This window comes from Salvelinus alpinus, chromosome 7 (genome assembly GCF_045679555.1).
Source record: "Salvelinus alpinus chromosome 7, SLU_Salpinus.1, whole genome shotgun sequence".
NCBI classification, from domain to species: domain Eukaryota; kingdom Metazoa; phylum Chordata; class Actinopteri; order Salmoniformes; family Salmonidae; genus Salvelinus; species Salvelinus alpinus.
Window position 1 is genome coordinate 72,257,589 of NC_092092.1, and position 12,500 is coordinate 72,270,088.

Genomic DNA, 12,500 nt, shown 5'->3' on the forward strand with positions numbered 1-12,500 from the left:
TGTTAGGTTACAGCGTTATTATAAAATGTATTTAAAAAAGAAAAATGTCCCTCATCAATACCCCATGATGACAAAGCAAAAACAGGTTTTTAGAAATGTTTGCAAATGTAAAAAAACTGAAATATCACATTTAAATAAGTATTCAGACCCTTAACCTAAGTACTTTGTTGATGCACCCTTGGCAGCGATTACAGCCTCGAATCTTGGCACACCTGTATTTGGGACGTTTCCCCCGTTCTTCTATGTAGATCCTCTCAAGCTCTGTCAGGCTGGATGGGGAGCGTCGCTGCACAGCAATTTTCAGGTCTCTCCAGAGATGTTCGATCGGGTTCAAGTCTGGGCTCTGTCTGAGCCAATCAAGGACATTCAGGCTCTTGACTGTGTGCTTAGTGTCGTCGTCCTGTTGGAAGGTGAACCATAAAAATTGCAAGACTATGTTATAATACTTTTATTGCATCAAAGGGTTGTTTTATGCAACAGAATAGAGTATTGTTAACTATTGTGTGGGTGTTCTACTGAGGATGGGCCCCTGGGAGAAAACACTGACAGGAGATTCACCATGTCTTTTGGGTGATGAAACCTAAAGAGCATTCCAGAGCATGAGTTAATGTTTCTGTTCTATACCGTACCAGGGAGAGATGGTTCCAGTTTGGAGTCGGGGGGACAGACACTGGTCTCTACACAATGAAAACTGTCGACACAGCAGATACTGTCTGCTATGTATTATATATTTCATACAGATCTTAACCTTGTGAGCCATTCTATATATCTATTGTTTGTCATGTAGGTTGAAAGCGGTGTATCTTGGCTATTAAAGACCTTTGTAATTTTGTCTCGGGGCTCTCAAAGAATCATCTGAGCGTGAATCGTCGACCAGCAATGACCAGCCATCATTATCTTAGAGCACTCAATCGATTAACTTTATATGTGTGTGTTGTATTGGCCTGCTTCCTTATTAATAAGTGATTAAAGATTTAGTTTAAGTATAACTCTGACTTGTGTGATAAGTTTGTCTCTCCTCATTTGATAGTAAAGAAATGAACCACCACAACCTTCACCCCAGTCTGAGGTCCTCATCGCTCTGGAGCAGGTTTTCATCAAGGATCTCTCTGTACTTTGCTCCGTTCATCTTTCCCCAGATCCTGTCTAGTCTCCCAGTCCCTGCCACTGAAAAGCATCCCCACAGTATGATGCTGCCACCATGCTTCACCGTAGGGATGGTGCCAGGTTTCTTCCAGACGTGATGCTTGGCATTGAGGCCAAATAGTTCAATCTTGGTTTCATCAGACCAGAGAATCTTGTTACTCATGGTCTGAGAGTCCTTTAGGTGCCTTTTGGCAAACTCCAAACGGGCTGTAATGTGCCTTTTACTGAGGAGTGGCTTCCGTCTGGCCACTCTACCATAAAGGCCTGATAGGTGGAGTGTTGCAGAGAAGGTTGTCCTTCTGGAAGTTTCTCCCATCTCCACAGAGGACCTCTGGATCTCCATCGGGTGACGATTGGGTTCTTAGTCACCTCCCTGATCAAGGCCTCCCCCGATTGGTCAGTTTGGCTGGAGGGCCAGCTCTAGGAAGAGTCTTAGTGGTTCCAAACTTCTTCCATTTAATAATCATGGAGGCCACTGTGTTCTTGGGGACCTTCAATGCTGCAGAAATTGGTTGGTACCCTTCCCAAGATGTGTGCATCGACACAATCCTGTCTCGGAGCTCTACGGACAATTCCTTTGAACTCATGGCTTGGTTTTTGCTCTGACATGCACTGTCAACCTTGGGACCTTATAAAGACAGGTGTGTGCCTTTCCAAATCATGTCCAATCAATTGAATTTAAAACAGGTGGACTCCAAGTTGTAGAAACATCTCAAGGATGATCAATGAAAACCGGATGCACCTGAGCTCAATTTCGAGTCTCATAGCAAAGGGTCTGAATACTTATGTAAATAAGGTATTTCTGTTTTTATTTTTAAGAAATGTGTAAACAATCTCTAAAGACCTGTTTTCGCATTGTCACTGGGTATTGTGTGTCGCTTGATGAGGAACATTTTTATTTAATCAATTTTAGAATAAGGCTGTAACGTAACAATGTGAAAAAAGTCAATGGGTCTGAATACTTTTTGAAAGCACTGTATGTCCCAGGGCTAAGAGAATACAAATTACTTTTTTGGTGCAATTTTGCCGATTCATCTTGGTAATTGTGAGGGGAGGCTGACGGTAGCCTGATACCCCAACCTTAGTCTGAATGGAATAGACAGATTTGCCTGCTACAAGGCATTTTCTTTTCATGAAGGAGTTATTTTGTAAATATCCACTTTTTATAATTTTGTATTGTCCATTTAATGTCTGGACCACCATCGTCAACTGTGGACCTTAATAATAGCCCAACTTGTGCTCCTGATCCTGCTGCCTCCTGCAACATGTCTTCCCTTACGGCTGCTACAAGGACCCTACTCTCTGTCATCACAGTTCATCCACCAGTCATACTAATGTGTCATGTCATTACACTCCCTGATACTAACCTTTATCAATCCATCCAATAATGATCTTTAATGTGATCATATTGGAACTGTATCCAGGATTGGGTTCACTTCAAGTCAATTCAGAAAATACATGTTCCTTATTGAAAAGCATTGAAGAAAATAGGAATTGGAATTTCAGTGTACTTCCTGAATTGGAATTGAAATGGAATTGAGCCCAACCCTGAATGTATACACCCTCCCTCTCCTACAGGAATCCCCATACGTGATGCTGAAGAAGAACCATGATCAGCTGTCAGGGAACGATAAGTACGAGGGTTACATCGTGGAGCTAGCGGCTGAGATCGCCAAGCACGTTGGATACCACTACAAACTGAAGGTGGTCACAGATGGGAAGTATGGAGCCAGAGACCCCGAGACCAAGATGTGGAACGGCATGGTCGGAGAGCTGGTGTACGGGGTGAGTGCTCATAAGATGGTCATTAGAGCTTATAATGAGGGTTTGTAAGTGCTCATAATGGGAGGTCATAAGTGTCCATAACATTTCTGGAGGTGGTTAACGTTCATAGTTGTCACATTGTATTTTTATGTTGATGTCACTGCAAAAAAAATATTTCTGACACTATAATGTTTGCATCGATACCGTCTGCCAAACATGTTGGTCCTTTCAAAGAAGTATATATTTTTTCACAGAAAATCTGTTTTCAATGCTCAACAATAAAGCTTTAAATAACTTAATACACAGTGGACTCTCCCTCTCTCTCTCTCTTTCTCCCTCTCTCTCTCCCTCTCTCTCCCTCCCGCTCTCTCTCTCTCTCTCTCTCTCTCTCTCTCTCTCTCTCTCTCTCTCTCTCTCTCTCTCTCTCTCTCTCTCTCTCTCTCTCTCCCTTTCTCTCCCTCCCTCTCCCTCCCTCTCTCTCTCTCTCTCCCTCCCTCTCTCTCCCTCTCTCTCCCTCCCTCTCGCTCTCTCTCTCTGGTTGTGACTCAGAGTCGGGCAGCTCAATGCTTGAGAAGGTGACAGGGAGGTTAAGTGTATGTACTGTAACTAAAGAACAACTGTTCAGTCCCATCTCCTGCAATCTGCCCACACACATCCACACACATCCACACACACACACACACATCCATAGGAAATTAATTTGTAACAAAGAGGACCCGTTGCACACCATGGTGCCAATCTCTGCTGTTGAAAGGGTCTTTGTGATGCTATGGGGAGACTGGTGTGTGTATGAGGGTGGGAGAACGGGGTCTACAGGAAATCAAGGTCAGGATTTGAGTGTTTCCTGTTAAACAAAATCTCTGTGTGTGTTCAGTCTTATGCTGTATGTATTTTCTTTCCTTCTTTGTCCTCCTCCAGCACACCTACTGTACTGGACAATATCTAGCTCTACGGATTTATTTACAGATGTAGAAAACAGGTTTTTATTTATAGATGTAGGATCTTAAATTGATCAATCTTTTCATGCTTTTCATCAATCTTTTCATGCTTTTCATTTTTTGTGCTTGAGTGTATTTCATGGTCAATGTGACAGCACAACTCTATATTTCTTGCTAACATGTCTCTCTTTCTCTCTCTCTCCCTCTCTACCTCCTCTCCCTACCTCTCTCTCTACCTCCCTACCTCCCTCCCTCTAAACCTCTCTCCCCCTCCTTCCCTTCCTCTCTCTCTACCTTCCTCCCTCCCTCTCAACCTCTCTCCCCCTCCTTCCCTTCCTCTCTCTCTACCTCTGTTCCTCCCCTTCTCCCCTTCTCTCCTCCAGAAAGCAGACGTGGCGGTAGCCCCGCTGACCATCACCCTGGTCCGAGAAGAAGTGATCGACTTCTCCAAGCCATTCATGTCTCTGGGCATCTCCATCATGATCAAGAAGCCCACCAAGTCTAAACCAGGTGTCTTCTCCTTCCTGGACCCGCTGGCCTATGAGATCTGGATGTGTATCGTGTTCGCCTACATCGGTGTGAGCGTGGTCCTGTTCCTGGTGAGCCGCTTCAGCCCCTATGAGTGGCACGCAGAGGACTATGAGGAGGAGGCCGAACCCCAGACCCCAACCCAGCCGACGGGGCCCGGTGCTGGGCTACAGTCGGGGCAGAGCCCTGGTCAGCCAGGCCAGAACCAGCAGAATCAGGAACAGACCAACGAGTTTGGCATCTTCAACTCTCTCTGGTTCTCCCTGGGAGCCTTCATGCAGCAGGGATGTGACATCTCACCCAGGTAAGAATCCCACTTAGAAATATGATGGGTAGATCTGATGTAGAAATACAATGGGGTAGAAATACAATGGGTAGATCTGATGTAGAAATACAATGGGGTAGAAATACAATGGGGTAGTAATATAATGGGTAGATCTGATGTAGAAATACAATGTGTAGAAATACAATGGGTAGATCTGATGAAAATTACAATGAGTAGATCTGATGTAGAAATACAATGGGGTAGAAATACAATGGGAATATCTGATGTAGAAATACAATGGGGTAGAAATACAATGGGTAGATCTGGGTCATCACTTTATTTGGATCATCTGGATTTTCCATCTGTAGATGCTCTATAGAGGGTAAATCTATCAACAAACAATCTGTTGCTAAGGCTTAGCTAAGGCTAAGGTTACATTTAGGGATAGGTTTAGAATAAGGGTAAGGGTTATGGTTTGGTTTAGAATAAGGGTAAGGGCTAAGATTAGGGTTAGGATAAAGGTTAAGGTTAGGGTTAGGGCTAGTAGATAGTTAGTTGAAATGTCCCTGATAGTCTGTAGATCCCTCAAACTCAACTCTGGACCTGGAAGCCAGTTCCACTGCATGTTTTCATGTTTCACTCTAATCGGGGACTGATTTAGACCTGGGACACCAGGTGTGTGCAATTAACTATCAGGTAGAACAAAAAACCTGCCGGTTCCAGACCTCGTAGGGTAGGAGTTGAGTACCCCTGCTGTAGAGCATCTACAGATGGACTATCCAAATGAAGTGAGCTAAATCTGATGTAGATTGTATATATTATATGATGGTATGATATACTTTATTGTCCCCGAAGGGAAATTTGACTTGGACAGAGTGCTGCTGCTTCCACATAAATACAGAGACTCAATTGACACAACACCCCATGATTCAGCCCCCCTCCCCACCCACACAAAAGGTAATTAGTTCATGCCAGGCCAGGCTGTGACTTAGTGGCAGTTACACATGATGTAACCAGACTCCCAGGCACAGATTGGCTATCTGGTAATTCTGGCAAATGCCAGATGGGCTGGATACATTTTTTGTTGTTGAGTGGCTGGTAGAAAATGACACCCACAAAATGTTATATTTCATTTCAGAATAAAACATGAAAAAGTTGACATGGTCGGTGATCCATGGGCCTGTTAAATTTTCTGTTATACTAATCTATAATGAGCCTTTGGCTGATCAGTGGGCAACAGCCCGCCCCCCTACCAAGATGCCAGGGCTAAATTCTTGTCCCAATCCGGTCCTGCAGGCTCCAGTCCATTATTGTTCTTTTTTGGTTCTCCCCAATTCAGTAGGGTTTTCTTAGTACCACTGTGCTGTGTAAAAGACTGTTGTCTTAGAGAGCTTTTAGGTTACAAGTAGTGTTACTGTTCATGGTTGAAAAGGTCAGACTGTGTATGTGTTGTAATAAACACTCTTCCCTGTGATTGTTTGGACTTGGACATCAACTTATAGGGCTTGTTATTGTTGTTGTGTGTGTGTCTATGTGTCTGTCCTAATATACTCCCCATTTCTGTCTGTCCGTCCATCTGTCTGTGTCCCACTGTCTGTCCCTCTGTCTGTCCGTCCGTCTGTCCGTCTGTCCGTCCGTCCGTCCGTCCGTCCGTCCGTCTGTCTGTCTGTCTGTCTGTCTGTCTGTCTATCAGTCTGTCTGTCCCTCTGTCTGTCAGTCCCTCTGCCTGTCAGTCTGTCCCTTTGTCTGTTTATCAGTATGTGCCTCTGCCTGTCTGTCCTTCAGTCTGCCTGTCCCTCTGTCTCTCTGTATAACAGTCTGTCTGTCTGTCTGTCTGTCTGTCTGTCTGTCTGTCTGTCTGTCTGTCTGTCTGTCTCTGTCTGTCTGTCAGTCCCTCTGTCTGTCTATCAGTCTGTCCCACTGTCTGTCTGTCCGTGTGTCTGTCTGTCCCTCTGTCTGTCTGTCGTTCTGTCTGTCAGTTAGATAAAACAGGACTAAAGAAGTTCTCTACTTTCATGATCATTGTCATCACAGAACACTTTACACGATGTCAGCTGTCATTGAATAGTTAACAACAGTCCCAGACAGACGCTTCCGTAGTCCTACTCTTTCAGTTACACTAGTTGTGTGTCACAAACCTACAGTGGGACAGAAGTGGGATTTTAAAATGCTTCAAAACTAGAGAAGCAAAAATGATGACCTCATTGAAGACATGTGAAGGTATTTTAAAGTATCTATCACAGTGCCATCCGTTTTGTCACCAAAGCCCCATATACTACCCACCACTGCGACCTGTACGCTCTCGTTGGCTGGCCCTCGCTTCATACTCGTCGCCAAACCCACTGGCTCCAGGTCATCTACAAGACCCTGCTAGGTAAAGTCCCCCCTTATCTCAGCTCGCTGGTCACCATAGCAGCACCCACCTGTAGCACGCGCTCCAGCAGGTATATCTCTCTGGTCACCCCCAAAACCAATTCTTCCTTTGGCCGCCTCTCCTTCCAGTTCTCTGCTGCCAATGACTGGAATGAACTACAAAAATCTCTGAAACTGGAAACACTTATCTCCCTCACTAGCTTTAAGCACCAGCTGCAGAGCAGCTCACAGATTACTGCACCTGTACATAGCCCATCTATAATTTAGCCCAAATAACTACCTCTCCCCCTACTGTATTTTTGTAATTATTTTGCTCCTTTGCACCCCATTATATATATTTCTACTTTGCACATTCTTCCACTGCAAATCTACCATTCCAGTGTTTTACTTGCTATATTGTATTTACTTCGCCAGCATAGCCTTTTTTTGTGGCTTTACCTCCCTTATCTCACCCCAGTTGCTCACATTGTATATACTTATTTTTTCTACTGTATTATTGACTGTATGTTTGTTTTACTCCATGTGTAACTCTGTGTTGTTGTATGTGTCGAACTACTTTGCTTTATCTTGGCCAGGTCACAATTGTAAATGAGAACTTGTTCTCAACTTTCCTACCTGGTTAAATAAAGGTGAAATAAATAAAAATAAATAAATAAAATCTCTCTTTTTAATATAGCCAGGTCCCAGATCTGTATTTAACCTTTATTAACTAGTCAAGTCAGTTAAGAACAAATTCTTATTTACAATGGCGGCCTACTCGGCCAAACCCGGACAACACTGTGCACCGTCCTATGGGACCAATCACAGCCGGATGTGATGCAACCTGGATTCGAACCAGGTACTGCAGTGACGCCTCTTGCACTGAGATGCAGTGTCTTAGACCACTGCGTCACTCAGGAGCACCCGCACCGCACCATCACAAAGAAAACACAAGGAAAACACTTTCACCAACTAAACTCTGTCCAGTCCGAAGTGAACTGCGCTGAAGGGTGGCTGGGTCGATAGTGTGTATTAAGTAGTGTCACTAGCTCTGTCTGGCTCCCCCCGGAGTGAGAGCATTGATCAACAGTGCCACCGTTGGTCCCCCTCTCTAAAGGTCACCAATTAAGAATCTCATTAAAGTGTCTGAAATTAGAGACACAGAAAGGTTGACTCTGTCTCAGGGACACCAGAGAGAGGAGGAGGGGAGAGGATATGAGGGGAGTGGAGGAAAAGGAGGAGAGAAGGAGGGAAGGAGAGGAGGACAGAAAAAGGAGAGGAGAGTGAGGGGAGAAGAGGGGAGAGAAATAGCATCATCACCAGTGACTTCCAAGGCACTGACTGACTCACTGGACCAATGGAGAGAGATTGTGGTTGTAAGAGCCTTGCAGTATGGGGACTAGATTCGATAAATCAAAGGCCTTCCTCTGTCCCTGCTGTTTCTGCTATTACCCTTCAGATGGTGGCATTTACAGCATGCTGCTAAGCTAGCATAGCAAACACACACACAGACGTGCAGAATGTGCTCTCACAGCATAACAGAACACACCACTCCAGTAAATATGGATCTGCCAGGCTGTCCAATGAAGGAGAATGTCATCTCTCTCTCTCTCAATTACATTTCAATTTAAGGGGCATTATTGGCATAGGAAACATATGTTTACATTGCCAAAGCAAGTGTAAACATACTCTCTCTCTCTCTCTCTCCCTCTCCCTCCCCTCTGGGGTCTACAGCAGCGGTACAGTACATGAAAGTATACAATCTACTATACTCATCGTTCCCAGATGAGCTGGCCCCATTACTTCATGTGTGGACATCTGGACTTGTCTCCAGAGAGGGCTGCCTTCACCAAACTCAACTGTTATTTACATTTACATTTAAGTCATTTAGCAGACGCTCTTATCCAGAGCGACTTACAAATTGGTGCATTCACCTTATGATATCCAGTGGAACAACCACTTTACAATAGTGCATCTAACTCTTTTAAGGGGGGGGGGGGGTTTAGAGGGATTACTTTATCCTATCCTAGGTATTCCTTAAAGAGGTGGGGTTTCAGGTGTCTCCGGAAGGTGGTGATTGACTCCGCTGACCTGGCGTCGTGAGGGAGTTTGTTCCACCATTGGGGTGCCAGAGCAGCGAACAGTTTTGACTGGGCTGAGCGGGAACTGTACTTCCTCAGAGGTAGGGAGGCGAGCAGGCCAGAGGTGGATGAACGCAGTGCCCTTGTTTGGGTGTAGGGCCTGATCAGAGCCTGAAGGTACGGAGGTGCCGTTCCCCTCACAGCTCCGTAGGCAAGCACCATGGTCTTGTAGCGGATGCGAGCTTCAACTGGAAGCCAGTGGAGAGAGCGGAGGAGCGGGGTGACGTGAGAGAACTTGGGAAGGTTGAACACCAGACGGGCTGCGGCGTTCTGGATGAGTTGTAGGGGTTTAATGGCACAGGCAGGGAGCCCAGCCAACAGCGAGTTGCAGTAATCCAGACGGGAGATGACAAGTGCCTGGATTAGGACCTGCGCCGCTTCCTGTGTGAGGCAGGGTCGTACTCTGCGAATGTTGTAGAGCATGAACCTACAGGAACGGATCACCGCCTTGATGTTAGTTGAGAACGACAGGGTGTTGTCCAGGATCACGCCAAGGTTCTTAGCACTCTGGGAGGAGGACACAATGGAGTTGTCAACCGTGATGGCGAGATCATGGAACGGGCAGTCCTTCCCCGGGAGGAAGAGCAGCTCTGTCTTGCCGAGGTTCAGCTTGAGGTGGTGATCCGTCATCCACACTGATATGTCTGCCAGACATGCAGAGATGCGATTCGCCACCTGGTTATCAGAAGGGGGAAAGGAGAAGATTAATTGTGTGTCGTCTACATAGCAATGATAGGAGAGACCATGTGAGGATATGACAGAGCCAAGTGACTTGGTGTATAGCGAGAATAGGAGAGGGCCTAGAACAGAGCCCTGGGGGACACCAGTGGTGAGAGCACGTGGTGCGGAGACAGATTCTCGCCACGCCACCTGGTAGGAGCGACCTGTCAGGTAGGACGCAATCCAAGCGTGGGCCGCGCCGGAGATGCCCAGCTCGGAGAGGGTGGAGAGGAGGATCTGATGGTTCACAGTATCAAAGGCAGCCGATAGGTCTAGAAGGATGAGAGCAGAGGAGAGAGAGTTAGCTTTAGCAGTGCGGAGCGCCTCCGTGACACAGAGAAGAGCAGTCTCAGTTGAATGACTAGTCTTGAAACCTGACTGATTTGGATCAAGAAGGTCATTCTGAGAGAGATAGCAGGAGAGCTGGCCAAGGACGGCACGTTCAAGAGTTTTGGAGAGAAAAGAAAGAAGGGATACTGGTCTGTAGTTGTTGACATCGGAGGGATCGAGTGTAGTTTTTTTCAGAAGGGGTGCAACTTTCGCTCTCTTGAAGACGGAAGGGACGTAGCCAGCGGTCAAGGATGAGTTGATGAGCGAGGTGAGGTAAGGGAGAAGGTCTCCGGAAATGGTCTGGAGAAGAGAGGAGGGGATAGGGTCAAGCGGGCAGGTTGTTGGGCGGCCGGCCGTCACAAGACGCGAGATTTCATCTGGAGAGAGAGGGGAGAAAGAGGTCAAAGCACAGGGTAGGGCAGTGTGAGCAGAACCAGCGGTGTCGTTTGACCTCCTCCCTCTCCCGCAGAGAGGGAGGAGGGGGGGGGAGGGGGAGGAGGATTCAGGAGGGAGGAGAAGGTGGCAAAGAGCTTCCTAGGGTTAGAGGCAGATGCTTGGAATTTAGAGTGGTAGAAAGTGGCTTTAGCAGCAGAGACAGAAGAGGAGAATGTAGAGAGGAGGGAGTGAAAGGATGCCAGGTCCGCAGGGAGGCGAGTTTTCCTCCATTTCCGCTCGGCTGCCCGGAGCCCGGTTCTGTGAGCTCGCAATGAGTCGTCGAGCCACGGAGCAGGAGGGGAGGACCGAGCCGGCCTGGAGGATAGGGGACATAGAGAGTCAAAGGATGCAGAAAGGGAGGAGAGGAGGGTTGAGGAGGCAGAATCAGGAGATAGGTTGGAGAAGGTTTGAGCAGAGGGAAGAGATGATAGGATGGAAGAGGAGAGAGTAGCGGGGGAGAGAGAGCGAAGGTTGGGACGGCGCGATACCATCCGAGTGGGGGCAGTGTGGGAAGTGTTGGATGAGAGCGAGAGGGAGAAGGATACAAGGTAGTGGTCGGAGACTTGGAGGGGAGTTGCAATGAGATTAGTGGAAGAACAGCATCTAGTAAAGATGAGGTCAAGGGTATTGCCTGCCTTGTGAGTAGGGGGGGAAGGTGAGAGGGTGAGGTCAAAAGAGGAGAGGAGTGGAAAGAAGGAGGCAGAGAGGAATGAGTCAAAGGTAGACGTGGGGAGGTTAAAGTCACCCAGAACTGTGAGAGGTGAGCCATCCTCAGGAAAGGAACTTATCAAGGCGTCATATGTGTCCATAGCTCCATACAAGTGCGGTCTTCTGAAGAGCCACAGTCAGTCTTTGCTGGGCTGGTTTTTAAAATGCTTAAACTTTGTTTTTGACCAGTTTTGTCTATTTTTATTTGGTCACTCAAGAGAACAGAATGTTTGTTTTACATCTGTGAGGAGAGACAGTGAGTCTTTAAGCTGCCTGTACTGTCTTCCTTTTAATCAGAGACAACGAGTTTACGAAGACGTTAACGATGTTCAGCTGGTATTAATCAGCGCTGTGGCGGTTCATTTCCACACGTTGCCGTCTGAAGAAAGACAGGGATGCATCCCAAATGGCACCCTATTCCCTATATAGTGCACTACTTTTGAACAGGGCCTATAGTAGTGCACTATATAGGGAATAGGGTGCTATATGGAATGCATCCAAAGACAGCCGTAAATTCCCCTCCCTTTGTCTGTTCCTTAATGCATTCTGATTGGCTGGCTCTAAAGGTATGTCTGCCTAGAGCTCTGTAGAGACAGGGCTGTGGGTGTGGGTTCGTGCGTACGTATGTGTACGTGTGTGTGCCTGTGTGTGATCCTGTGTGTGTGTGTGCCTACCTGTGTGTTTGTTTGTGTGCCTACCTGTTTGTTTGTGTGCTTGTGTGTGTGTGTGTGTGTGTGTGTGTGTGTGTGTGTGTGTGTGTGTGTGTGTGTGTGTGTGTGTGTGTGTGTGTGTGTGTGTGTGTGTGTGTGTGTGTGTGTGTGTGTGTGTGTGTTGGTGTGTGTGTGTGTGTGTGTGCTATTTATTCTCTCTAAATCCTTTGTTTACTGTGCTCTTTGTAAATGTCACCCCTGTCAATCAGACATGACTCTCCTCTCCTCTCTCCGCTCTCCTCTGCTCTCCTCCCCTCTGCCCTCTCTGCTGTCCTCTGCTCTCCTATCCTCCCCTCTCTCCTCTCCTATCCTCCCCTCTCTGTCTATCTCTCTAGACAGGTGGCTAGAGGAGCAGGGATCTGCCCCCTTAAATCCCTCTAGCCCCTCTACTCCCTCATCTCCCCTCATATCCTCCACCTGTTCCTCTCCTCCACCTGTTCCTCTCTCATCCATCTTCCCTCAT

General features: G+C 46.8%; 1 protein-coding gene across 3 annotated transcripts in view; it reads left to right on the forward strand.

The window, feature by feature from the left end:
• The window catches only part of LOC139581629 (glutamate receptor 1-like), a 231,968-nt gene that overhangs the window by 131,795 nt on the left and 87,673 nt on the right, over window positions 1-12,500 (forward strand). For all 3 annotated transcript variants that reach the window (XM_071411588.1, XM_071411590.1, XM_071411589.1), the window contains exons 10-11: window positions 2,725-2,931; window positions 4,232-4,680. In XM_071411588.1, coding sequence (XP_071267689.1) covers window positions 2,725-2,931; window positions 4,232-4,680 — 656 coding nt within the window. The remainder of the gene's footprint in view (window positions 1-2,724; window positions 2,932-4,231; window positions 4,681-12,500) is intronic.